The sequence below is a fragment of the Tympanuchus pallidicinctus genome, unplaced genomic scaffold (genome assembly GCF_026119805.1).
Source record: "Tympanuchus pallidicinctus isolate F22 unplaced genomic scaffold, pur_lepc_1.0 scaffold16, whole genome shotgun sequence".
NCBI lineage: Eukaryota > Metazoa > Chordata > Aves > Galliformes > Phasianidae > Tympanuchus > Tympanuchus pallidicinctus.
Window position 1 is genome coordinate 13742531 of NW_026294679.1, and position 26167 is coordinate 13768697.

Sequence of the window (26167 nt, forward strand, 5' to 3'; positions counted from 1 at the left end):
TTTCACTGTGAGACTAAGCTCAGTATCTTATCTTTGTGTCCAAACTGGGATATTTCAGAATCCTGCAGACCTGTGTGAGACTTGTGGAGCAGGGTACATGTCTTTGCATGGGAATTTTGGAGATACTGGTGGTGGGAAGAGTGGTCTCTGTTGCTTTCAACATCTGAATTATAGAATATAATATATATATAGAATAATATATATAGAATAATTTCTATATATAATATATATAGAAATTATCTTAAAATGTCTCTGTCATTGCTGCTTACGTCTACTTCAGAATCACACAGCTCAATGGTATGGAGACCTTGGGTACTTTCATTCAAATGTGAAGGCAGTTCTGTGACTCAGAACTTTCCTCTTGCCAGCATGACTATACTAACTTTTTTTACACTTATTTTTGCATATGTGTTCTGTCTGTATTGTGGAAGGCAGTAACTCACTGACTCAGTGAAATTACAGAGACAGATTATTGTTTTAGCTAATTGGAGACTATGTAAATTCTACAACATGGGAGACTGAGTTTGGGAGGGAAGAAAATATATTTGCTCCTTTTGAGGAGGCTTGTTTTCCTGATCTGTGAGCAGTGATTGTGCATACATGAGCTAAAGAAAAGATGATATAACCACTTTTTTAGAATGCTTAATGCTGTCTACGCAGCAAAGCAAGTTTGTGTAGTGATCCCATGTTCTTTCCTCCTTGTACAAGTTATGGCTTGCAGGAGCAGTTCTATGTCTCCCTTGTAATAATACCTATAGCTTGTTTTAATAGCTATCGGCAGTAGAACCATTCCTGAGGCTTATATGCAAAGAATTTAAAATCGTCAAAAAATCAAGTTGCTTCATGGTGCAGAACTTTTAAATTCACTTCCTGGAAGACCTAAATCGCTAAAATTGCTAAAATTTTCAGCAGTTTCAGCTTTCGTCCTTTATCAGACAGGGTCAATGTTTCAGTAGTCATCAAACTGCAATGTCAGCATCTCATTGCAGTCATCTTTACAAAAAGGCAGAAATGGAAAAACAATAATTGGACTTTTGCACATTATATGCAGTGTAGAGGCTCACTTTGCCTCAAGAAAATTATATCTAAATAGCGTACTAAAAATTTCTGAATTAATTTTTTTCATTACATTCCCACTTATGTTACCAAATGCATTTTATATTTATCTAGCTTAACTAAGTGTGAATACCACATCAATGAAGTTAGAAATTCTATCATCTAGTATGTTTAAATAGTTGCAATATTCAGTCATTTTGATTTACTGCATTACCCAATGGCTGCATCAGTGCGTACTCATATTCAGTAAATGTATATACACAAATTATCTAAGACTTCATAAAAATCATAAAATTTATAAAGATATGCCCTGCATTCTATTTAAAGGCATATAAGTTTTATTTAGTACAGTGTTTGTTCTTATACCACCTAGAACCCCTTCTCATTTTAATCTCATTGAGTTCCTCCAGCTTCAGAAAAATCTTTGTGAAAACTCTGTCTGGATGCCGGGAAATGTTAAGGTATCCATTCCCTTTACTAATTTTTTTCTGTGATAATCACTAAGCTGTGGACTGTGCAGAATGTAAACCCATTGTGAGGTTTGTATTACCATAATTGACCTAGCTCAAAAATGATCATGTGCAAAAAACTTCACGCACTCCAGTATATCAAAGCTAGAATTCACAATTCCTTGTTCAAAATCAGTAATATTTATGTATAAGCTTGGTAGTCAGTGAGCTTAGACATTTGGTTAGATAGGTATTCCATGTGATTATGATACTCATCTTAGGAAACCACAGTGCCAGGTTTGTATTTATGTAGCTGAATATTCCACTTATCTCACAAGATTATTTATTTTGACTTTATATTTTAAAATATTAAAAAAAATTAGCATATGGCTGTCACATCTGCTGAGTGTATCTGCAACAATTGACATTAATATCATTGATGTAATAAACAACAAAACAACAACAAAAAATAACATGCTCATCACCTTTCTAGAAACATCTCACGCATGTCTAGAGATTATCTGAGCTTCTAAATAAAAAGGAAAAATACTCCTTCATTACAGGCAGCTTGGAGGTAAAAGTGGTATTTCTAGGAATGCATACATCCTTGAAGGGCTCAGTGAACCAAACTCCTAAGAGGGTGATTCTTCCTGTAGAGCTCACTGCCAGAAGCCATCCTCTGTAAAAAAGAAGCTGCAGCAAGTCTCTGTTAGGTCTGGAGAAGAACAGTGGGAAGTTAACGTGAATTCTAGGATATGTCCAAAATCAATACATCAAGGATCTGCTCCTATGCTCCCTCACCTCACCTCACCTCCACATCCCAAAAATTTAAATACCAATTGAAAACTCAGCCATCCCTAAAATCTCTCATTCCTATAAGGACAAAATTTATGCATCCCCTGGCATAATTCTCTGCATTATGCCAAGCCTAATGCTGATTCTGCTTGACTTGAAATATGGAACCCTGAACTGAAGCAGTCCTGTATAATCTAAAAAGATTATTGCAATCAAAATTTTGTCTAAAATAAAAAATAATAACACAAAATCAGAACAAAACTGTGTTCTATTTGTTATGTAAAATTGAATTGTCAAATTTTACACTATTATTATCATAAATGTGCAAAAGATACATTTCAACAAAATAAAAATGTGGGTAATTCTTGGAATGCTGGTGTGGAAATTTGGAATATGCAAAAAATACTAATACTAAATTATCAACTGTAAATAATTTTAAAATGTTAATCTAATTCTTACATTGTGTGTAGCAATAATGTTTGAGGCTTTCTGCAGATTTGTTGTACTTTTGAGTGACCTGTAGAAGCATCTGCTTCAATTTACACTGGAGTTTTGAAGGCTTTATTTGCAGTTGCCATAATATCAGAGTATTATTATGGCTCTCTCTGTAGGTACAGTGTGAGATACACTAGCGGATCAAACACGTAATCAAAGTATTCATCTTTTATTCAAAGTCAGATGTTTAACCAATAGCTTTGCCAGAAATTAATAATATCTTACAAACTATTTCAGGTTGAGTAAATCTAGGAGTCTTGTTAAAAAACAGTGCTGCAGTGATTAGTGATGCCAGTTTTAGGTAATTCTGTATTAGGGATGTTCATCTGAGCATGTGTCAGTAATTAACTGTTAATCTGTGTTGGATATCGGTGTTGAATGACCGCACGATGTAGGAGACTGAGCTCTTGTTACTCAAGTGCTAAAGACCTCTTCAATTCCAAAGACAATTTGTAGGAGGATAAGTAATAGAAACTACATGTAGGTTTTAATTTCTTTACTGTTCCAACTCACATCAGTATTTAATTGTTCTATTTTTACTCATTTATAGTAAAATTTCCAAAATAGATGTCTACATGAAATGCAGCTCAATTTTCAAGTTTGCCAACTGTATGCAGCTGCTACTTGTGCAGAATTTTTTCTGTTTCTTTAAAAATGGTATCAATTCTACGCTCAGTGATCTTTCATTAAAGATGTGAGTCACTTGACACTGCCATGAGTGGGTTCTCATTTTCTTTTCCTGAGAATATTGTTGTGTAATTCTATACATAAAGTATTCAAATATTATCTCAAAAGTAGGTGAACTTGGTGTCTGTGTGTCCTTCCTCTTTGCAGACTACTCCACTATTTCTGTTACAAGGGCTAAGAAACATTTTCATACTTTTGTCTGCATCTTTACTCTTGACCAATATCCTATCTGTCTCAGTTCTCATGCTTGCTGTTTATGTGATACTTCTTCCTCTCTATGTGCTATTCTTGTGTTTTTAAAGGCAGCAGATAACCTCTTATTTTGCAAGGCTAGCAAAGCCGAACTCTTTTATTCTGCACTTGTGAAACAAATTATTCATTCTTCAAAATCACCATGTTTCTCTGTCTAATGGAAATGCCTCATTTGAAATGTTCTGGGCTGGATTAGTCTTTTTTATTGCTAAATTGCAATGACACAGATTCATCCATGTGATCAACCAGTGCATTCAAGTTCTTTTCCTTGTCTGCTGCTTTTCAAAGTGGCTTATTTCACCAGTTTATAACAGAAATTCTAATTACAAATATGTAAAGTGCATGATTTACAACATTGTCTTAGGTGACATTCCATTTCTTTGATTCAAGGACATCAAATGAAAACTAGAAGTGTCCAAACTAATTTCCATACAAATTTCTGGCATATTCACTGCAACCTAAGTCTTTCCCTTTAAAAGTCAATGAATTTGTTATATGTTTTAACTGGTTTCTTACTCACCTGACACTATTTCTGCTAGTTCTCAGTATATCAGCTTTCCTTATACTATACAGTTTTTTTACTGAAGGCAAAAGAAATTAGGTGACCTGTATGTCTTTCTCTATAAAAACTGTTATCAGGGTTATCAAAACTGCCCCCCCTTCCCCTTCTCTTTATCTAGTGAGGAAGTATCAAGCTGAAGCCCAATATGTAGTATGTATGTCCATTATGTGAATCTGGTATTGTTTACCTTTGGTACATATACCCTGTCTCTGTTATATTTTTTTCTTTGATTTTTTTTCTTTTTTCCTTCTTCTCATCTTCCTTCATAATATCAGATAAACAGGTCGGTTGTTGCTTCAATAATTCCACACATCATATTTTCCTTAGAAATGTATTACATATTCTGGCTATATTTTCATGGATGCATTAATAATGAAGTCTCATATGCAATGGGCTGACCTGTGGTTTGAAGGAATCACGCATGAATGCATAAGCGACTAAGCAACTTCAGTGCAACACAGCAGAATGCAGAAACAGTGACACAGCAGTCCATATAGATGTGCCTAAAGGACACCACATTTTCAGGAAACTTGCAACTCTTTCAGTCTTGTGGAAGCAGTTTGTGTCTTGACACAAGAGCAGACAAATGTGGAGATGTGGCAGCAGCAACTGTGAGTAATGTAAACTGTGTGATTAAGTTGTTCATTCATGTGTGGGTCTGTGTTATTATTTACATGCCACACTTGATTCACACTGTCTAACCATAGAAGATTTTACAGAGAAGTCATCATTACTGTATGACTAATTTGGCGTACTCCTTAAATCAATCAGTATTATTACAATTGTCCTCTGATTTCATGTGTCAGTTGTCAGAGATTTCCATGACATTATTCAGCTCTTAGTGAGTTCTCCTTTGACATTTGTAGTAATTTTCAAATTCTTTTTTTCTTACTGATCCTCTGTCCCCATGTAAGCATCAATACTTTCAATTGAGGTTAAATAAAAAAAGTATTACCTGATTGTTTTTTCAGGTTTATCTCTACACATTTCTCTCTCCATATTAACTCTACTTCTTTCTTTGTACATTTTTTGGAATATAGATCTGAAGGACTTGTTGCTGTGTGTCAAATGGTTTTGTCAGTTATTACTATATTCAGTTATTTCTTGACTCCTATAACCGCTTTGTTTCCTTTGATCAGTGTCATTTTTTTCCTTTTCACTGGTTTTCTGATTAAATTCAGTATCTTTTTTTGAGCTGCTGAACTTGTTAATCCATTTAAATTTCATTAATAAATTTTCTGAGTTTACCAATTTTTAAAGTTTGAAATACAAATCCTAAAGTGGAGAATACTTCTATATTTATATTTACTAGACAAAGCATTACTGATTACCAGATTTTCAAAGATTATTTTATATTAACAGCTTTTTCATGCAGTTTGCTAATCTTTTAATTGAAGAGCATAACTTCTAGAAAACCTTTCTTAAGTACATCTTTAAGTACATCTTATAGGTGGCTTTGTATCTCTTCATGCAATAGCCTGTACTTATTGCTCATGTTGTACTTTCACTATGCATTAAATCAACATTTGTGTCTGGCTATAACAAACATGTTTTGGACTCTGTGCTTAGTTTTCCAGATATTGTGAGCATTACCACAAAATGTCTTAATTATATAATAATCCTATCATGCTTACCAATTTCATGTCTGTAGCCAGGTAATTTTATGTTGGATTTCTGGTGATACCTTTTCATTTCTGTCTGGGAAGCTGTATCAGTTTTGCTTTTCTCTTGCTAGTCCTTCCTGAGCCTTTCCAGGCTAAGGTTTGAACAGCAGACTAATAGGCTACAGCTAAACTGTGATAAATCAGAAACGAAGTTACGTAAATAAGTTAAGGTGGCTGGGAACCTCCTTACAATTGGCTTGCCTTGTATCTTCCCATTTAAACGTCAATCCTACCTTTTTTTGGACCTGACAAATTGTTTTATTATTGAGTATGTGTCTTACATAACCCTAGTTGTTCCTTTATTTGGCATTCGAAGTTTTTCTTTTTTTTTGTTGTTGCTTTTATACCAGAACAAGAGGTCGCTACATACACCAAGCTTCACAATGCTGGGCCAAATGCCTGTCCATATTTCTTATCTCATGTGCTGGGTTAATTCCAAAGGAGTATGTTTTAAATATCCACCAGTAGGGATAACTGAAAAAAAAAAAACAAACAGTTCTGCATTGTTTTATGTTAACTACTAAACCTTTAACATAAATTCTAAATTTATCTCTTCAGTTGCTCCTGAGGAGCTGCTATCTTGTTTGATGGCCTAATTAACACCTACAGTATGGATATGTCTAATTTATTCACTTGATTTTATGATGACGACCACACTGTTAACTCAGTCAATACTTATTTAGTAATATAGTTTATTACCAGTAGAGCTTAGTTGCAACACTTTTACTGCTACTATAACTTTATATAGCTTATCCATATTTTGGCAACACCCGTTGATGGTTAATAATATACAAAGGCTGCTCTGAAAGTAATGCCTCCTATTTTACTACACTGGTCCATGATATCAAAGACGGATGTTGATGGTATGGCAGTAGGGGTGGAATCTTCCCACCAATATTCTGTTATATTTTGTTGCCATGTGACAGATGGCAGCAGAGGGGCAGTCTGACCGAATGGTGTCTGACATAGAAGTGCTCATGAGGCGAAGACGTTTCACTTAATTCCTCTATGTGGAAAAAAATTGCAACCATTAATGTTCATTGATGCTTGCTGGACATTTATGGAGATCAAATAGTGGATGTGAGCACAGTAAGGCAGTGGGTGGTGCGTTTCAGCAGTGGCATCAGTAACAGAGAGTCACCTCTGCTGGTCCAAATTTTAGTAGCCAGGCTCGTGTTCATAGTTCATGAAAATGAATAGCTAATGCTGGTGACTGTTCAAAAATAGTGTTTGTAGCTAAGAATTTTCTCGATCAAATAGTGTTTCTATATTCTTTATATCTGTTCTAGTTTCCATGAAAATAAATAGATGGCATTATTTTCAGAGCAACGTACATAGTACATAATGTATTGCATTTGGATCTGTAAAAAACATGACTAGACTCTTTAAAATCTGGAAGCAGTGAAGCTGCTTTTTTCTAGTTCACTTGTAGATGTTGAAGTGATCTCATTTAGTCTTCTATTTTCTTCCCATTTTCTTCTGACCGCTTGCTCAGGTACTGTTGTTTAAGTCAAAGAAACTCACAACTGGAAAAATATTACTTTCAGCTGTTCTGAGGACTCAAAACTGAATGCTTTCCTATGAAATATATTTTATCTCAAACAGAAATAGTGCACTTTAACTCAAAACTGATCTTATATCAAGGCATATGCAAGAAAGAACTGAAAATATTTTGATTTCTATCATTCCACAGTGTTACAAAGTATCTTCATTGCTAAGGATTGCCTGATAATGGGTATGTTTTCTTAGTATTTTCTTAAATTTAAGAAAAGTAGAGCGAGATAATCAGGAAGCAATATTGAAAATGGGAGCAGCTCTCTATAAAGGATCATGAAACTGGAAGGGCCAACATATAAAGACACCTAAAGCGAGAGGCTGTCTTTCCTAAACACTTAAAAACTCCCTGTAAATGCTTGCATTGATTATAAAGAATGGAATGCAGACCAGAATGAAATTGCTTGGGGAAAAACTTCACTTTTAATCTTTCATTTTTTTCTTTAAAATGTTTTTAATAAGGGTCACACATGAATGAGCTGCAGAAATGTCAAGAGTCTGTAGCTCTCAATATCCTGGGGACCATTTTGTCTTTGGCCTTCCATTCAGATTTTAAACTTTTAGGATCCATGTTGAATCATATATACTGTTTCTGTTAATCTATTTTGAACAGTTCCACACACACACACACAGAAAAAAAAACTTAGCACAGAAGTGAAAAAAAGAAATGAAATTTCAGATGTTCTTACAAAATTTACTTTCCGATTATTATTTGAAGTATTGAAAACAACCTTCCCTTTCACTTTTTGGAAATTTTCCCATGTCACAAACAATCTTAAGAGCTGGGAGTCCACAAGCCACCTGAAATAACCTTAGAGCTGGTTTTCTGCTGATAATCCCACTTTCCTTGGCCTGAGGTTTTTATTTTTATTTTTGCGCAAATTGATGGATCTCTGAGGACAGTCTGCATTTTAAAACACTGGCATTTTCCAGCAGGAAAAGTATTCCTTAGAAAAAAATTTTCACTGTTCAGAATTTCCTTTCATAATGATTGGCAGTCCAATCCAGTTATTAGGACTAAAAGTGAAATGGAGTCATGAAGGGACTATTGGCATTCTGGTTCAAAAATGCTCAGCGAATGTCTGAATCTGAACTGGTTGCCAACACAAACTCTGAGCTTTTCCAGGGAAAATATAAGTTGCCAGTGCTGACCTGTGTCATTTCAAAGCTGCAGATCCTATGAAGACATTTGATAGTGTTTCTCTAGTGCTGTTTTTCCCCTTAGAGGTAGAGCAGCTTCTTCAGATACTGCTACTAGCAACAACATCTTATCAGTTCTTGTGTGATGTAGTAATACGGTATCCAAATGTAATTTTGAAGATTATTTATGTGGAATTTGAAACATCTGAAGCACAATGATTCACTCCAAATATAATGTTATCATCTTTGGTATTAGTACTAATCTGTTCATATATTGTGTTTCATGTCTGGAGTCAGGAACAAAAAAAAAATAATTATTTCACCAGGTGAGAGGGAAACTGAGGCAAGGGTAGCAAACTGACTTTTTCATCACTACACATAAAATTAGTGAAGTTGAAGACTGAGGCGATAATCAGTCTCCACCCATCCTCTTCTGCAAAAACGGGGTTTGCATGAGTGCTCAGATTCTTCTCCTGTGAATAATGAGTAACACTATTAAAGAAAAAATCATGTAGATGTAAAAAGTGTTCACAAATATTTATCCATATTTTTAAACAACATTGTGAATGTGTGGGCACCCTCAATGTATGCATTTTTCATGACTATGCTAGCACAGGAGTTTTTTGGCAAACATACTGGCGTAGCAGGCAGTTTAATTTTGAAGTTTAATTTTGATGAATTTTTACATAAAATAAACATTTACATTCAGCAAATATTTTGAATTTACTTGTACATTGTCCAGTCAAGAAATATCCCTGTCCCTTTGCCCATTGCTCCACTAGACCACGTGCACTCAAAAGAATTTGTTTAAAATGTCAGATATACATAGGGCACTGTTCACAGACCATTAAACCATATCCCAGGAATTGACTGTAGACATTATTTACCAAAGATTATTAATAGTTAATGCTATAGAATCAGAGAATAGCTCATCCAGTTCCATCCACCTGCTGTGGGTTGATTGCCACCCACCAGATCAGGGTCTAGGGCCCTGTGCAATCTGGTCTTAAGCATCTTCTGGGAAGGGGCACACATACTTCTCCTGGCAGCAGTACCAGAGCCTCACTCCCTCTAAGTGAGTTTGTCTCCCACCTGTTCCCTTCAAGTACTGAAAGGCTACAATGAGATGTCTCTGAAACCCCTTCTCCAAGCTGAACAAATGCGGCTGCCTCAGCCTGTCTCCATTGGAGAGGTGCTCCAGCCCTCTGAGCATCTTTGTGGCCATCCTCTGAACATACTCCAACAGCCCCATGTCTTATGCTGAGGGCCCCAGACCTGATTGCAATACTCCAGGGGGAGCCTTGTGAAGACAGAATAGATATACATGCTCTTGTTACATTTTTTTTGAGCTAAATAGGGAAAAGCCCTTTCCTGAAGTCTGAGGAGGAATAGATTTTTTTCTGTAAATGTGTCTTTTTGCTATGTGATGAATTTAATATTGTATTGCTGTATGTGTGGGATTTGCTCAGCCAGTCTGAGAAAGGTGTGCATTGCAGCCCTGAGTTGGCTGTGCACACCTGCGTTAGGCTTTGTCCCAGGAGACAAAGGCCATCAACAGTGAGACCTAAGACACTGATTGAGTTCTTGTCTTTTATGCTGTGTAATTAAAGAACTCTGTGTTGGTGGAGACTGAGCAATAGTGAGGAGGTGAGGGGTGGTCCTCACCTTGATCTTGAAGCTGAAGCCAGCTTTTTGTGTATTGGATGTGAGCGATGTGAGCAGCCTATTCTTTTCCCTCCCCAGTCAAGGTCAAGCTCCATTTACCAATCCATATCGTCACTTGCTGTCACTGGTATCAGCAAGGCAAAATAAAGACAATATAGGACAACCACATAGCAAAAGTGCTATAAACCTGTTGTGTTCCTGTGGCTTGTGTAGGACTGCTTTTCTCTAGTCATGGCACATTGTTACTTATCCCAATGCCTTTAGCTGTGGGTTTCATTATCATAAGCTTATTCAGATACTTTTAGCTTTCTCTGTTTGTGTATAGTAAGTAATTAGTGTAATTTAATATGTTGCTGCTTTTTCTAGCACAGAATAATAAGAAAAAAATCCTATAAAAAGTTAATCACAGTATAATTTCTCTTATACTTCTGTAAATCTCCAGATAAGTCAGCAGAGATTTGGGGTTTGACAAATGACACTACTAAAAATTTCTGTACATACTTATTAATAACAAATTTATTGCTAAAATGGCATCATCAGAGATTCAGCTTACACAGATACTTTGGGATATCATAGAGGGAAATATGTCTCTTTCAGAAGCGTGAGACAAAGCCAATTATGACAGCTTTAGAATCAGTGAATTAGACATTGGAAACAATCTGAGGACAAGTACTTGATGTTTAGCTCAGTTAATTCCAATTAAAGCCTTCACAGTCATTTTAAAATCTAATGTAGAAATGTGGTGTTGCTATTTTCTATTTTTTTCCTGTTTGTTTTTAATGTGTCTTTGCCCACTCTGAATACTTAAGAAAAAATTTATTGTTTTAGAGGGTTTTTTTTTTTTGTTAGAATAGCAAAATTTTTCCAAAATATATATGATAATAAAGAGAAAATTATACTCAGCCTTTATGTGTTTACTCAAACATCCCAGTGACATCACAGACTGCTCACACTTTTCTCCCATACTTGCTGCGTGGTGACTAGGTGCTTCCAGTATTTTAGTTTGCTGATCTACCTTGTGTCTTTTATCACTCATGTGTGTATTTATCCTAGCATATGGACATATATTAATGCTAAGTTTCTTTACATTGTGGTGAAGAATATTGGTTTTACTTCTCAAAGAGGTAGTGCACATGTACTGTGAGTAAACTGTGTGATAATCTATGTAAATTATGTGCACAGAAGCTATACTTTGCCCTTGGGGGAAATGCAAATTAGAACATTTTGTAGTTTGTTTGTTTTTAAATACATACACTTTTCACTTCAAGGCTCAGGACAGACTCCCTATTTATTTTCCCATCGCTCATCATTTGTTTGTCTTTGTAAATAACTCACCCTTTAATGATTAGTTTTATACTTGGGCAGGGAAAAGAAATGCTTGATGAGTGAAGCCCTCAGAACATAATGTTTGGTCTGTTTTATAAATACGCTGTAAGGGAATTATCTGCTTGTAAAAGGGTGTATAACACAATCACGACGCAAAGCCATTATAGCGATCTGACAGTCTTCATTCATTTTCTCTCAGTGCTGTCTTATTTTCTTCTGTTATATTAATGCTTGTAAGATTTTTAATCCTGGGTTACTATATCACAGAGTTAACTGATTTTCCATATAAGAAGAGAGAAAAATGTATTTATAAAATGTGCTATATACTCATTTCTAGTTCTCTACTGACTTATTTTATTTGTATTAATAAAATTATTTTAATATTCCTTAACTACCCTTTCAGTGAAATGTTTTAATGTAAGTTGTCTGATTCTGTTTTAAGTGAAGGAGAAAACCTGGTAGAGGTTGTCTCTTTAAATCAGATCTGCAGTGTTGATGGACCCTCTAGCAGGCACGGTAAGAACCATTCTCACCTCTGCAGCAGGGAGCTTGACCATATAGACTCACACATTCAATCAAAACGTTTTCCCTTTTAATATGCACTGTACCAATCCTATTCCCATGGTTACAGCTCGTGCTTCTTTGGTTGCTTCCAGTCTGTTGGAAAAGGAAGGCAGCATACATTTCTTGTACAGGAGTTTAAAACATCATGAAAGCAACCCTGTTGTGATTTGCATTTTAAATGTTTCTTTTTTTTTCTCATTGTACAGAATGCTGTAGCAGTAGCTTCAGTTCATTTGCCACAGTCTGTCTTCTCTCAGTCTTCAGCCTGGCAATCTGTTGATAACGCAACTTGCAAGCTACAGTTTATTGTCTTTCGGAATGGAAAACTCTTTCCCAGCACAGGAAACTCATCAAATCTTGCAGATGATGGGAAACGTAGGACGGTTGCCACACCAGCTGTTTTTGCTAAAATAGGTGAGGAAATGTTATGCTTTATTTCCTTTAATCTGAAAGCTAAGGTTTACTTGATTGTATAGAGAATAGAGGAGTAGAGTGTACTGTATGCTGAGAGGCTGGGAACAGTCTGTCTTTAGCAGAAATGTTTGAATTTATTCCTATCAGCATGATTTTATTCCAATTCTCCTGCAGATAAAGAAATGCAATTGCTGTATGACTAGAATGCAAATTTGGGTTACTATTTTTTGACTGTTGTTACAGAAGCATCTTTCTTAAAGCACAGTGCTATACGAAGGAACCTTGTTTTACTCTTTTCTTTCCAATGAAAACTGCAGTGCTAACATGCTAGACTGATAAAGATAAGCCGGTCTGGGAAGGAGTGGTGCCCTGTTGCATGTATCAGTACTTACCAGTATACTTTCCGATACAATGAACATAAAATAGGTGTTGTTAAAGGCTTTTGTCTAGGTGTGATGTATCATATATGCTAGTCAATCATTAATTTGATTAATTATTCACCCAGGCAATTTTAATAATTTTATTTGATTCTGAGTAGTGCACTCATTTCTGTTAATGTTAAAAAAATGTTTAAATGTGACTTTCTTAGTGCAGTATTGTCTGAACTATTAATCACACAATGAAGCTATGCCATTTTTGCAGTTTCATGGGCAGTAGTGTAACATTGGCTCTAACTGAAAAATCTCAAACAAAAAAAATTGGTTTTGTGAAGGTTGGTTAGATCATCTGTACACACTGTGAGACTGAAATGTTATTCAGATTTATTTAAACTACTGCAAACTTTTATGAATGTATGCACTGTTTTTGATTTTGACCATTCAAAGTGTATGTCTTTTGCTTTCCCCCCCCCATAGTTTGCTGTATCTGATCTCTTTACACATTTATCTGTAAAGGGTTTTCCACTCCATATCTCTGATACAGTTTGTTGCTTTTGCAGATGGGTGCAGTTTTGGAAACCTCACCAGCCCTCTTACTATAGGGTTGAGGCACTTTGCACGGGGTATAGACCCCATTGCAGCCTTCTGGGATTTTGACCTTCTAGATGGACATGGAGGCTGGTGGGGAGAAGGGTGCCACATAATTAGTTCTGCAGGCAATATTACCACCATTCAGAGTACTCACTTCAGTAACTTTGCAGTGCTAATGGTAAGTATATGATTTAGCAATTGTACCTATATTTCTCTCTATTTTGTCATACACAAATGTTCTTTTTACATGTAGCTGTATAATTCTTACATGCTGATAACTGACCTTCTGTCTTCTATGATGTTTTGTATGAGGCAGCCTTAAAGAAAGAAAGTTATTTAACTGCTAGTAAGTGAATAAACCTGCTGGTCAGCTTTACTATCCAGAGACAGGCCTAATCAGAAACAGCATTAAAATTCAATCTTAGAAATGAGAATTTCATCAAGGAATGATTAGTATGTTATGGTTATAAATTATAAGACAGCGTTTAAAAATGTATACTCCAGTGTGCTTTTACATCAGCACATCTCAGAGGCTGGTCTGCTTTTGTTCCTGCCCTGCACTGTGTTGATCATACTAATTAGTTGCGGGCATACCGCAATGTTGAATCATTTAATAAATGGAAAGGAATAACATCTTCTGCTCTCCTAAGTAAGGACACTGCTGTCTGTGTTGATCTTGAAGGAGTTTTAGTTAGTACAGTGATGCTGACAGCCCTCTTGCTAAATTGCTGCTGAAGAAAAATATTTCTGTGCAGTGCTAAGCCATCAGCCTGCTTTAATCTGTTCTGAGTCACACTCACAGTTCCCATTGCAGTTATTTAACTATTCTTCTTAACAGAAAGTTACCATCATGAAAGCAGAGAGATCATGTACGTAGTAATAGTATGTTTTACTACTCAGGGTACAAAGAAAAGCAAACAAAAAAAAAGAAAGGTTTCAAATATATGTAGGTGAAAACATATTTGCACCATTCAATAATTTAATGTAAACCAGTTGTAAAAATAGATATGTGTTATTAATGCCAGACTGATCCTGAACACTGGTGCATAACTGCACCGTAGACACTGCTTGTGTGTGTTACAGAAATGTTTATAGTTGAGTAAATACTGTATTGTGTGTATGTGTAAGGGACAGCAAACATAGGCGACAGGAATTGCAAGGACGTGTGCTGAGAATACCAATCTGCTGCTGTCAGATGGAGCCCAGATGGCAGCCAATCATAGCACAAAGCTCTAGCACCCACGAGTTAAATGCGGATATTATCGTCCGCTTTGTAAGAACCTATTTCTCTCAGAGTTACTTAAACATTTTTTCACCCATTGCAGACTTGCTCAGAATGTAAGAGCTGTTCCTAAGATTTGATGACATCAAATGTACCTCATTTTCTACAGCTCCAAGGAGTTGCGTTTTTTCAACTTGCCCACTTGTTTCAACAACTCACCCACTTGTTTCCCTGAATGTGAAACAATTCTGCTTTGAGGGTGCTTTCCTAAATTCATTAAAGAAAGCACCTGTTGACTTTGCAGGTGCCACACCCAAAATGGCTTCTTCGCTGGCTGGGTTCAGCCTGTTCTTAAACTTCAAGTAGTTATTAAACTTTCACTAATTGCCTCCAAATAACCAATTCCATGGTTCCATTTTGTTTGCAAAAATGGTACATGGACGTAGGAGTCACAACTAATTTTTGGTTTCTAAAGCTGAATACACATTTTTCTCTGATGAGTTTGGGTTTTCCACAACTGTAAAGACAGCCAAGGCACCTTTTAATGCAGCTTTTGTATCTGATATGTAATTCAGTTTAGGTCTTGTGTTTATTTTGATACAGTAATTCAACTTCGCATTTTTTTCCTGTGTAAATCTTTCATTTTTATCTGTTCAACACAAGAAAATAGAATTTTCTTCGAAATTGATGTGGCAGCAAATGATGTGATGTTGCCTAGGTCGTATTTCACAGTTACTTTTAAGAGAAAAGATGCCTGACCTTATGTAATTTATATGTGCATACACATGTGCAGATACGTGTCTGTATACATGTAAATATGTTTCCAATAGCTGTCTTTCTGAACCACTATTGGAAACTTGTAGTTTTACTTTATCTAATTGTTTTCATTCAAGTATGTTATTTGTTTATCAGTGTTTTGTGGCATAAAGTTAAGGTTTGTTTCCTCTAGTATGAATTATGCTTTTCTGGACAGTTCAATTCTCATGCCAGAAATGGGGAAAAAAAAATCATTGTTCTTTTTAGCTATTAATTTATAATATGAACAGTACAAATTGCCTATGTGTATCTTCTTAATTTACACCTAAGTGCCTAATATATTTTAAAATACAAACTTGCAGCAAGTTGAAAATAGCGTATGACTTGTAGCCAATGGAATTAGCCACAATGTCATGATTAATGCTATTTTTTTTTAATCTTTAATTCTCAAATCTATTAAACCATAAAAACTCATAATCGATTATGGCAGTAAGCTGAAGCAGTGGGTGTAAACTGAAGAGCAGCAATAAAGAAACTTGAAGGTTTACATTGCTATCAGAATAATGTATTCTGCTGTGGAACAAGATGAAATAGAAGCCTCATTTAATCTGGCTGTCCATTTTATGGCTCATACTCTGATTCATTGTTGCTGTTCATCATCTTTTTAAATAGAAAGACAAAGTTCACTGAGTTGCTTTTAAAAAAGTTGTTTCTGCTTACGTACCACAAAAGAGTTAAAGATTTTGTACAGTCCTTTTATAAAAAGGCAGTAATCAAGGATTTATCAACTATGATTGATAATTAATAAGCATGCGCATGCTTGAAGTGAGAGGATTCATGTAGAGCTTTTGAATTCCTCTATATGGCAGTTGTTCTAGTAATGTTAGTGAGAGAATGCAGTTTGGTGATTGAATTGGAAAGGAAATACAAGCTCTTTTCTTCACACTGGTCTCACACTTTCATGCTGCTCTGAGTTGGGCCAATGGATGGAAATAAAACAATAATGTCAGGTATAACATAGCATCATTTTTTCTGAGGTCAACTTTTGGATGGTACGTCTTAGTGGTGAGAGTAAAATATTGTAAAATAAAGCTCCTGAGTTTATTCTTATCTTTCCCTTCATGCACTTTGTGTTTGGACTTGTTCTTTATTTTGCCTTTACTTCTGTTACCTGTAGGTGGAAGACAGTCACACTCTAGGTTCTTTTGGAAGGTGGCCAGCACCTTCCAGGGCACTGAACTATAAATCTCTACCATATGGCATTCTGATTTGGAGTAACATTATGAATTTATATGTAATGAAGCTGCAGTATATCCAATTACAAATATTTGTTGTATAGTTTGTATTTATGTTCTTTTGTGAACTGAGCTGTATATCAAGATTTTAATTTTTCAAGATAATTTCTGTATGTGTTATAACCAGTGTAGTGCCCTATAGCCATAGTATATATATGAGTAGAACTCTGCAGGAGATAACAAAAATATCTAACAGCAACACTGAACTTCAAAATCTGCTAAATTTGTTTTGACAAACGTCCTTTGTTCTTCCTTTCATTTTTCTTAGAACAGAATGGCAACTCAATAGTGATGGGTATTACTGTAATTGTGTACAACATATCCTTTTCCCCTGACAAGACTGCTTTGTCAATAGTAATTTTCTCAAATCTGACAAATAAACACTAGCAAAATTCTTAAAGCTATGTAACATGTAACACTACTTCTCAATTAAGATAAAATGGATTATTATTATTAGCATTTTTTAACTGTAAACCTGGAGATAGGTTGGACAAACATAAAATCATAAATTCCTTTCCTTCATTGTCGAATCTACTTATTTCAAACAACATTAGGTGGGTTATCTTTTTTTTTAATTTTCTCATTGTGTGTTTTTGCAACACTCAGTGAATGGCTATTTGAGATAATTAGGGTTGAGGAGATCAAACTGACAAAGTCAGAAGATATTTGAAACTATTCTGAAAGCAAACCTTTGAAATACTGTGTGAATGAGAAAGTGAAAAGCAGGCAAAGAGATTGTGCAAAGAAGTTAAAGGATTTTTCTCTTTGTTTTACAAGCATTTCCTGAATCTTTTAAATCTCTCCAAGTTAGAAAGATCGCAGTGCCTCAAAAACTTTATTTTCAGTACTTTCAGTGTGACTGGAGACAGTTGCAGAATTTCTTTTGCCTGTTGATGAAGTTCAGTTCTGAAAACAGTATTTTAAACTTTCATATTTCAGGATTACTCCCAGTTAAATAGCCTAAGTCTTTTGAGAAATTAACTGTTGAGTCAGGGAAGTGTTGCAGAGATGTTATTTGGAAGATGGACATAATTTTCCATCCAACCCCCAGAAAACACAAGGTTTTCTCATAACAGGCTGTGGAAAAGTGGTTCATTTCTCTGAAAAATCAGGCTGCTTGCAAAGAGAGAGTTTTAAAAATCAAATTTAAAAAATTTTTGTGTGTAAGCATCTACATCTCCAGAAGAGATTTGAGGTGACTGTAACCACTGAAGATTATGAAAGAGATCCAGAAAGTTTACCAGCTAGACATGAAATGAATATTTAGCGTGGTACATCCTCAAAATTTGCTGGAATGAGATTCCTCTGCATGTATGTAAATGCTTCCTGGCATAAAGACCTAGGTTTCCAAGCTCTGCTGCCAGCTAGAGACCTGACAAAGAGGCACACACTCTTCATTGAAATCCTCAGTTGGCATGTACTTCTGAACTAACCGGCACATGTAACCCTGCTGGATGATATTGAAACCAACTCCCCCAAAAGATTACTGGTCTTTCTCAGAATATTCTTGAATGTGCCAATCTTTTGTACAAAGTCTTGGAGTGAATATATTCATAAGAGCAATATTTTATTCTTTTCTCCTTTGATTACATCTGCTTTTTACTAAATTACTCTGAATAACATATTTTTCTGTGGTAAAATACATAGGTAGCTGGCACTGGGAACAAAAATCCAGGTTTATATTCTTCAAGATGCCTTAACTTTATAACAAAATGGGCCTCTGACTCATGCTTTTTCTTTCTGTTTGCTCTTGTTTTCTATTGTCTTAAGGAATCTTCCATTCTTTGTGGTATGGGGTAAAAGAGATGAAGACTATGAGGAGCTCAGTAAAATGGGCAAATTTGTCTTTTTAAAACATAATGTACAATAATGCTGCTTTGCATAGTGTTTAAAAAAATCCAAAAAACTTTGTATTCTGAATGCTGTTTTTCCCCAGAGGATTGCTCAAGGGAGTTAGACAGATCCATAAGATTTAATTATTGTTAAAAAACAGACAAGTTGAATTTGTTATATTTATAATGAAATCAGTTTTCTACGTGCAAAATCCTTGAAAAGACTACTCTTTGTTGGCAATAACACATTATGACACCCAAAATTTTTACTGCTTAATTGTGCAAGATTAGAAAAGAGATAATAAATAAATGTTTTTAAATGGAATTAGCTTAAAGATGCTGATTGTTTTTTATTCTTCTGCAGGCAAAATCACCAAATGGAGAGTTCTTTTTCTCTTCTCTAACAGTGGTAGTTGAGGGAAGAGTAGCAAGAAACATTAGGAGACAGTGTGAGAATACCTATGTGACAGATGATTCCATCACTGACATTGAGTGCTGGTGTACCAGGCAGGGCTGTGAGTGTATTTATGAGTATGACAAGTGACTGCAAATTTAACTGATGGGTTCAAACTAAGGGACACACAATACCTGAAGGAGTACTGTGGTATTCTGTGGTGGAAGGATGTTACAATGCCTACTAATCATCTTGTTTATGTTATTTGTTCATTTTGACAGTCTTGTTTATATATGTTGTAAGCTGCTCTGTTTATGTCTGAAATTAATACACATCTGGAGAAACCAGTACAATCACTTTTAGGAACTTAAAAGCTACTATAAAGAAAAATAATGACTACTAGATAGGTAAACTGCACTGTACCTTGTCCCCTGACTTAATAATTATATGTACTCAGGAATGTTAATATGAATGTAGAAAACAGTACATCCAGATGGTCATTGTGGTCCTTTTCAACCCAGGCCATTCTACAATGATTCATAGTGCAGCAATTTTCTTTTGGTTCCATCCATCCTATGTGCAGATCTAGTTTTCCATCCTTTGTTACTTGTGAGATCTGGTACATTAGAATGGAAATATGATATGATCAATGTTATAAAGTTACTAATGTTTTCCATTACTTTTTTCGTGAAGAATTGCCAGTAGGCACTAGCAGCTCAAGAAGGAACACATGGATCTTTACTTCCCTGTTAATACACCTGTCAAACTGTTTTCAAATTGATACAGGCACAGAGTATTTGCAACTAAATACGAGGCTCACTGAGTTAGAGGGAGTTGTATCTACTGGGAATATAGAAGTGTATATTTGAATTAGAGTACAGAAGCTGCTCAGTCAATACTTTGGGTGTATTCTCGGGTCTTCCATTTCCTTCTTACAGTTCTTACGAAATTGTGCGTATGCCATTTAGACACTTTATGGTAATTTGATGTTTTGTACTTAATACCCTAGTAAAATACATGCATGAAGTTCTTGTTATCTGAAGGAACAGATATTACTAAAACTGGCAAGATGTAATATTCTGTATATTTTTTCAGGTTTTTTATTATTATTATTTTTTTAATTAAGGTATGTCTGCTTGTACAAAAAGGTTAATTTTTCTCTTGCAAAGTGTATGCAGATGAGGAAGGAGCAGTCTGATGTCATTGTAAATTCATGAACTGTATCTGCATAAAAACTTCATCATCTTATTTTCCTGCTCTAGAGAGGAAGCAGCTAGAAATGACAGGACATATTGAAATGAAGTCTCAGAGTTTCACACATGCCTAACAATGTTAAATCATTTTGTTTTCTCTGTAGGATTTTAAGACAGTGCTGTCTTTTCCCCAGTACCCAGGGGAGTTTCTGCACCCTGTGGTATATGCATGTACTGCAGTTATGTTATTGTGCCTGTTTGCTTCCATTATCACCTACATTGTCCATCACAGGTAAGAATTCCATTTTAAAGCGCTTATGTTAGAATGGTCAGAGTTATGCTGAGATACTGCAATTTTTCTAACCCTCACTGAAAGGAAAAATGATCTGAATTGTTGCTGGATGGTAGTGCGTGATTTAGACAAGAGAAATCACAAAGAAAAGAAAGGTTGCTTCAACCTTTACCAAGGTGTATCTTTCCTGAGATGTATGTCTAAATGTCTGAGTACAGTTCTTAAGGTTTCTAACTTGACAATTCCATATCAAGCCGCATGCACTGTCAAATTGCTGTCTGGCACACAGCTGTTGTGAGGGCACTGGGGTCTGAGACATTTTGTTGAAATATTTGGCAATTGTCATTGGTTGAAAGAAACTTACTTTGACTTATAAATCTTGATTTTAGAAAATTTTTGCATTTTCCTTTATATAAAAGATTTTTAGAAATGCCATTTTAACTACATACTTCTGTTGAAGAACATTAGCAATTTAAAAAGAGAGTAGGAATGTATTGTACTGTAGCAGCTGCTAAATATTAATTAAGTGAACTTAATGCAATGACTTCTGATCTTCAGCTTGCATTTATTCCTTTAGAGATGTCTTGTTAAAGTTATGCATATCTGAAGTTATGCAATAAACCTTTTGCTTTTATCACTCTTCTTTTGATGTTCGATTTCATGGAGGAACCTTTAAGTCAGTAGGAACCTTTTTACATCCTCCATTATTGACCTCAGTGCTATATAAATCAGACAATTCTAATGGCATATTGCTGAATAAGTATTCAATCAGCAAATTTAATTCTATCACACTAATCATTTTTCCAAAGTTTAATTTTCATAATAGGTATGCTTTCTTTTTTTTTCATCTTTAAATGTTATTTTTCAACAGTACAATCCGAATAAGTAGAAAAGGATGGCACATGCTTCTCAACTTTTGTTTCCATACTGCTCTTACCTTTGCTGTTTTTGCTGGTGGAATCAATCGCATTAAATACCCAATTATATGTCAAGCTGTAAGTATCTTCCTTAGTAATTCTTACTAAAAGAGTGGAAATTTGAAACTATCTTTTAACATAATATTGATAGTTCTCTTTCTTTTCATACACTGTTTCTGGATCTTAAGATCTTCAGAGTAAGTCATTATTGAGCAATTTGGCTGAGTTTGGCCCTAGTTGTTTCCTAAATAGCCCAGTATTTCTGGTACGATCATGTCTTGTAGTTACAGCTCAAGAGAAGGTGACAAAGCACAGTAATCTTGTGATTTTGTTTGCATTATTGGACTATTTCATATCTCTTGACCTGTCCTTTCCAGAGGTATAGTGTCATGAGATGCATAGAATGGGCATGACTTCAGTTGCTGTGAACATAGGGACTGAGTCTGTACAGGAGTTATTTCAGTTATCTTGCTTAAAGCCTGATGAGAGCTTGTTGCAGTATTGCTTTATTTTTAATATTTCTTTCTTTTGGGTTTAGTAGAAGTGTTCCAGATCTCATGAACACTGTTGGTTTGCAGCTATACTAAAGCATTTTGCTAAGCCAGCATTCTCCTAGGTATTTTGCCTGTTATTAGTCCAGTTTTGATTGGCTTGAATTGGATATAAGAGTAAGATTTGCCAGACAACAGCAGCGATGGCCCCCATACTCATCTGCTTCAGTTCATGTTTGCTCTTTTTCTCACCTGACGGCTACGCCCTGTGGCTTGAGAAGGATTTCAGCAGAAACATCTGTGATAGCAATAATCTTTGCTAAATGTTAACTGAGATAGATGTATTTTCCATTCCTTAAATGGCCTATATTTCTGCTACCTGAGGTTTTTTTTTTTTAAATTAGCATATGTATATTCTCCTTCTTTTATGCATGGAGGAACTGATTCTGCCTACTGCTGTCACAATATTTCCATATAATTAAAACCAGAATAATGTTACGGAGTTTGAGCTTTCAGAAAATAATTTTTTTTGTCCCATTATAAACCTTCCCTGACATCAGTGGCTCAATTTGCTTTTGTTAGCTAAAATGAATTATTCTCTTGGCTTGGGAGAATGTCCATGCTTGGAATTTCAAAACAAATATACTTATTTTTGCTTTATAATATTTATGTTGTTAATGAAAATCATAGCATTAATCATTTAAGCACTCAAGCCAGTTCTTAGCAAGGTTACTGAAAAAAAACAGAGTGTAAATTGCTGTTCTGTATTTGTGTGTAAAACATCTTCTTACAATTTTTACCTATTTCAACTGAACATTTGATTGAGATATAAAGTTCAAATGGAATAGTTACAAGGAATAATAAACAGCAAGCCTACTTGAAATATCTTTCTTGGAATTGTTCCTGTCTAAGGAGAGCATATAAAGAACATAACTAGGCAACTTTAAATTAAAATTTTGTTGTGTTATGTTTTTATGAAATTTTAAAGCAGTGTTTTCACAACTATTGCTAGATGCAAGTATAGATAATATTATACCTGCACTTACTGCAGTACAATCTGCAAATTCCAGTGCGGTCTTAAATATAATTTAGTTTAAAAGCTGGTTGAACATTTTGTATATTAATAACAAGCTAATGAAGAATTTTAACACCATTCTTTCCAAAATAATATTTTGTTCTTCTGTTGTCCTGTCAGTAGAAAATGCTAGAAGTCTTCAGACAGATACACAAACTCGCTTCAGAAGCTTGTCCAAGTTATTGCTCTGATACTGGCAGCACAAGATGACCTAATTTTACAGGGAAATTAGAAGAAAATAAGATGCAAAAGACTAAAGGAAGGAGGTGTTTTACTCCATCTTCTGTTTCTATGCGCTATTAAATGTATCTTTTCTAAAACTAATTTTTAAAACAATTATATTTTACTACAGTAGGCAGTATATAACTTATATTAAGTATTTAAACCTATTGCTTTTAATATTTACATTATTTTAATGTAAGTCCAATAATTTTTATTAACAAAACTTGTATAACTAGTTAAAGAGTTATTACTCTAATTTTTAGTGAGATGCTTTGGAAACCTCTTGTGTATACTTGTGCATAACCATCAGTATGCAGTATCTGAAAATGTGCAAGCACCTATAATATTTCATTTGCAAAACATACACATGAATATTACATAGTTTTCATTTAAGTAACACAGTTGCCCAGGAAATTATTCTGAGAGAAATATCTCACAACATCTGGTAAATTGTGTTGTAATTAATCTGTAAGTTCTATCAAATTGAAATATCATTTACTATTCTCTTTATCTGCAGTTTGAAAGTGAGGGTAGCATATTAGTTTGTAGGGCAGCTATGGTCATGTAATTACATGATCACAAATGACCATCTGTTGTTACAATCATTGTCTGGTTATTTACTTTGTAGATTGCATGGAAACAATGAAGTATAGCGATAATAATGAATAAATGTTTGAGATAAATGAGTTATTATTCCTTCAAAATTAACAAAAACGGGTGATTCCAAAATAACTTGTTGCCTTCTCCCTCTAAATTATGTGGCCCAGGCTAGTTTTACTCATAAAGAATTAATACTATGGGAAAAGATCCATTGTCTCTCGTAAATATCTGGAAGAACCTTCATATCTCTTTGAAGGCAAAAAAAAACTGAACTATCTGGAATCTAAAAATGTGAAACTGACTTTTAAACCTGCATGCCTATTTCAGAGATGATTTTCTAGTCAGTCTCAATTCTTGTATGTTTGCTATGTAGTCTTAACAAATCTTTTAAAAAGAAAACTGAGTGTCAATCTGAAAGAGCTGATTGCTTCTTTACAGATTTCCTATATGAATTAGGTTCTATCTACAGACTGTTTGAATTTGACTCTGAGTGCCACTGAGTGATGGCAGTTGATGTAGAGTTCAGATTTTTGAGATTATTCCAAAATCATTTGAGTAAGGTAAATGTTACATTAGGAACAGAATAATGGGATGATTCACAGACTGTACACCAGACAGAATGGTGCTTGAGTCAGCCAGTGGAGGATGTAGTCAGCCATTTGCATCTTCCTGGGCTAGGCTTTCAGCATTCTTTCAAAGAGTAGAAGGACACTTGCTCCTTTCCTGTTCAGAATGAGATGGCAGGAACACAACTGTAGCTGCATCACTCCCTGTGGTGTGGAAGGCATTAGTTCTGTACCCTCAGTCTGAAAGATTTCAGTTTTATGGCCTCTATTTTCATATAGAGCATTATAACCATGAGGCTGTGGCTGCAAGGGATTGAAATGATTGGCCTCACCCCATGTGTCAAAGCATGAAGAATAGATTTAGAGGCACAAGAGCACAAGACTCAGGAGAGAGAAAAGTGGGACAAAATCATATTGGTTTATATTTTTCATATTTGTGTCCAGACAGAAGGTAACATGATCATTCAATGACTTACTAATTTAACAGCATTTGAATACTGTTAAACTATGGAGATCCTAGAGCTAAGAGCTGCGTCATGTGTTGGAGCTTGGGGGTGCAAAAATATTATTGAAGGAGCAGAAAAACAGTAGTTATTTATACTCTGGTTAGTTTTTGTTCATTTGTTTGTTTTTGTTTTGTTTTTGTTTTTTTTTAAAGGATGGATGTGAAAATAATGTACTGTGATGAAATTTGTCAGGGCATCTTAATTTATATAGAAGAATGCAAATTACAGGCTTTTGATAGGTCTTGGGCTCTGCTCTGCTTAGTGTTGCTGCAAGAGGAACCATGCTAGTTATATATGCAAATAAGACTGTCAGTGGCTAGAAACTTTACCAGCAGCAACTCATGACACTTAAAGACTTTGCATGCTGTGGACATAGATGTGCATGCTGAAAATTCTACTTCTTGGTCTTTTCCTGATGAGACCTACCTCAATTCTGGATCTCAACTCCTTGCTATAAATTTTCTACTTTGGAAGAGAGCAGGAGTTTCTTCTACTGCTAAATGATTTGTAATCATGAAATACATCCTGTGGTGTAGGAAACTATAGAGAAATTTGTTAATCCCTTCATTTAACTGAAAAGACTCTGTAGAATTAGTAGTTTAATCAGAATGCTAGTCCATATAGAACTGTTTGAAGAACAGTCTGAGCTGAAATAAAATGAAAATAATGCTAATTTAAAAAGAAATAAAATTTTAGAAGTAGAGGGAAACAGAAATTGTGCGCAGGTTAGATCTGCTGAAGAGAGGTTTTTGCACCAAGATGTATGGCATAAATGTGTATACTGATCACTACCATGGTAACTGCACCTTGTGGAACTTGTTATTTATGAAGTAGTGAGATTTATTGAAGGAGCACATCTTCTTACTGAAGGCAGCATCTTCTTGCTGTAGAAACTGCAGTTTTCTATTTGGTAGCTTGATGCTTATTCCCAAATATGAGTTCTGAGGATAGAGTCCAAGGAAACATCGTTTTCAGCATAATAGCTGCAGTTATCAAACAGTGTTAGGTGCAATGCTGACTATAATGCTTACGTCCTGACAGTTCTTTCTGTATCGTATGAGTATTATGATATCAATATTATGATATCAATCATAACTGCTTATTTCATCAGGAAAATGTAGCCCTTCCCACAAAAATTTATGTGAAATATGTGATGTGGTGAATTTAAGCTCCACAAGTACCGAAGATAGGATCACAGAATCATAGAGTATCCCA

At 35.1% G+C, this 26167-nt stretch overlaps 1 protein-coding gene across 3 annotated transcripts in view; it reads left to right on the forward strand.

Annotated features, from left to right (window-relative positions):
- LOC128077672 (adhesion G protein-coupled receptor A3-like) overlaps positions 1 to 26167 on the forward strand; it is a 252454-nt gene that overhangs the window by 189608 nt on the left and 36679 nt on the right. For all 3 annotated transcript variants that reach the window (XM_052677159.1, XM_052677160.1, XM_052677161.1), the window contains exons 13-16: positions 12416 to 12623; positions 13561 to 13769; positions 20448 to 20575; positions 21447 to 21570. In XM_052677159.1, the coding sequence (XP_052533119.1) occupies positions 12416 to 12623; positions 13561 to 13769; positions 20448 to 20575; positions 21447 to 21570 (669 nt within the window). The remainder of the gene's footprint in view (positions 1 to 12415; positions 12624 to 13560; positions 13770 to 20447; positions 20576 to 21446; positions 21571 to 26167) is intronic.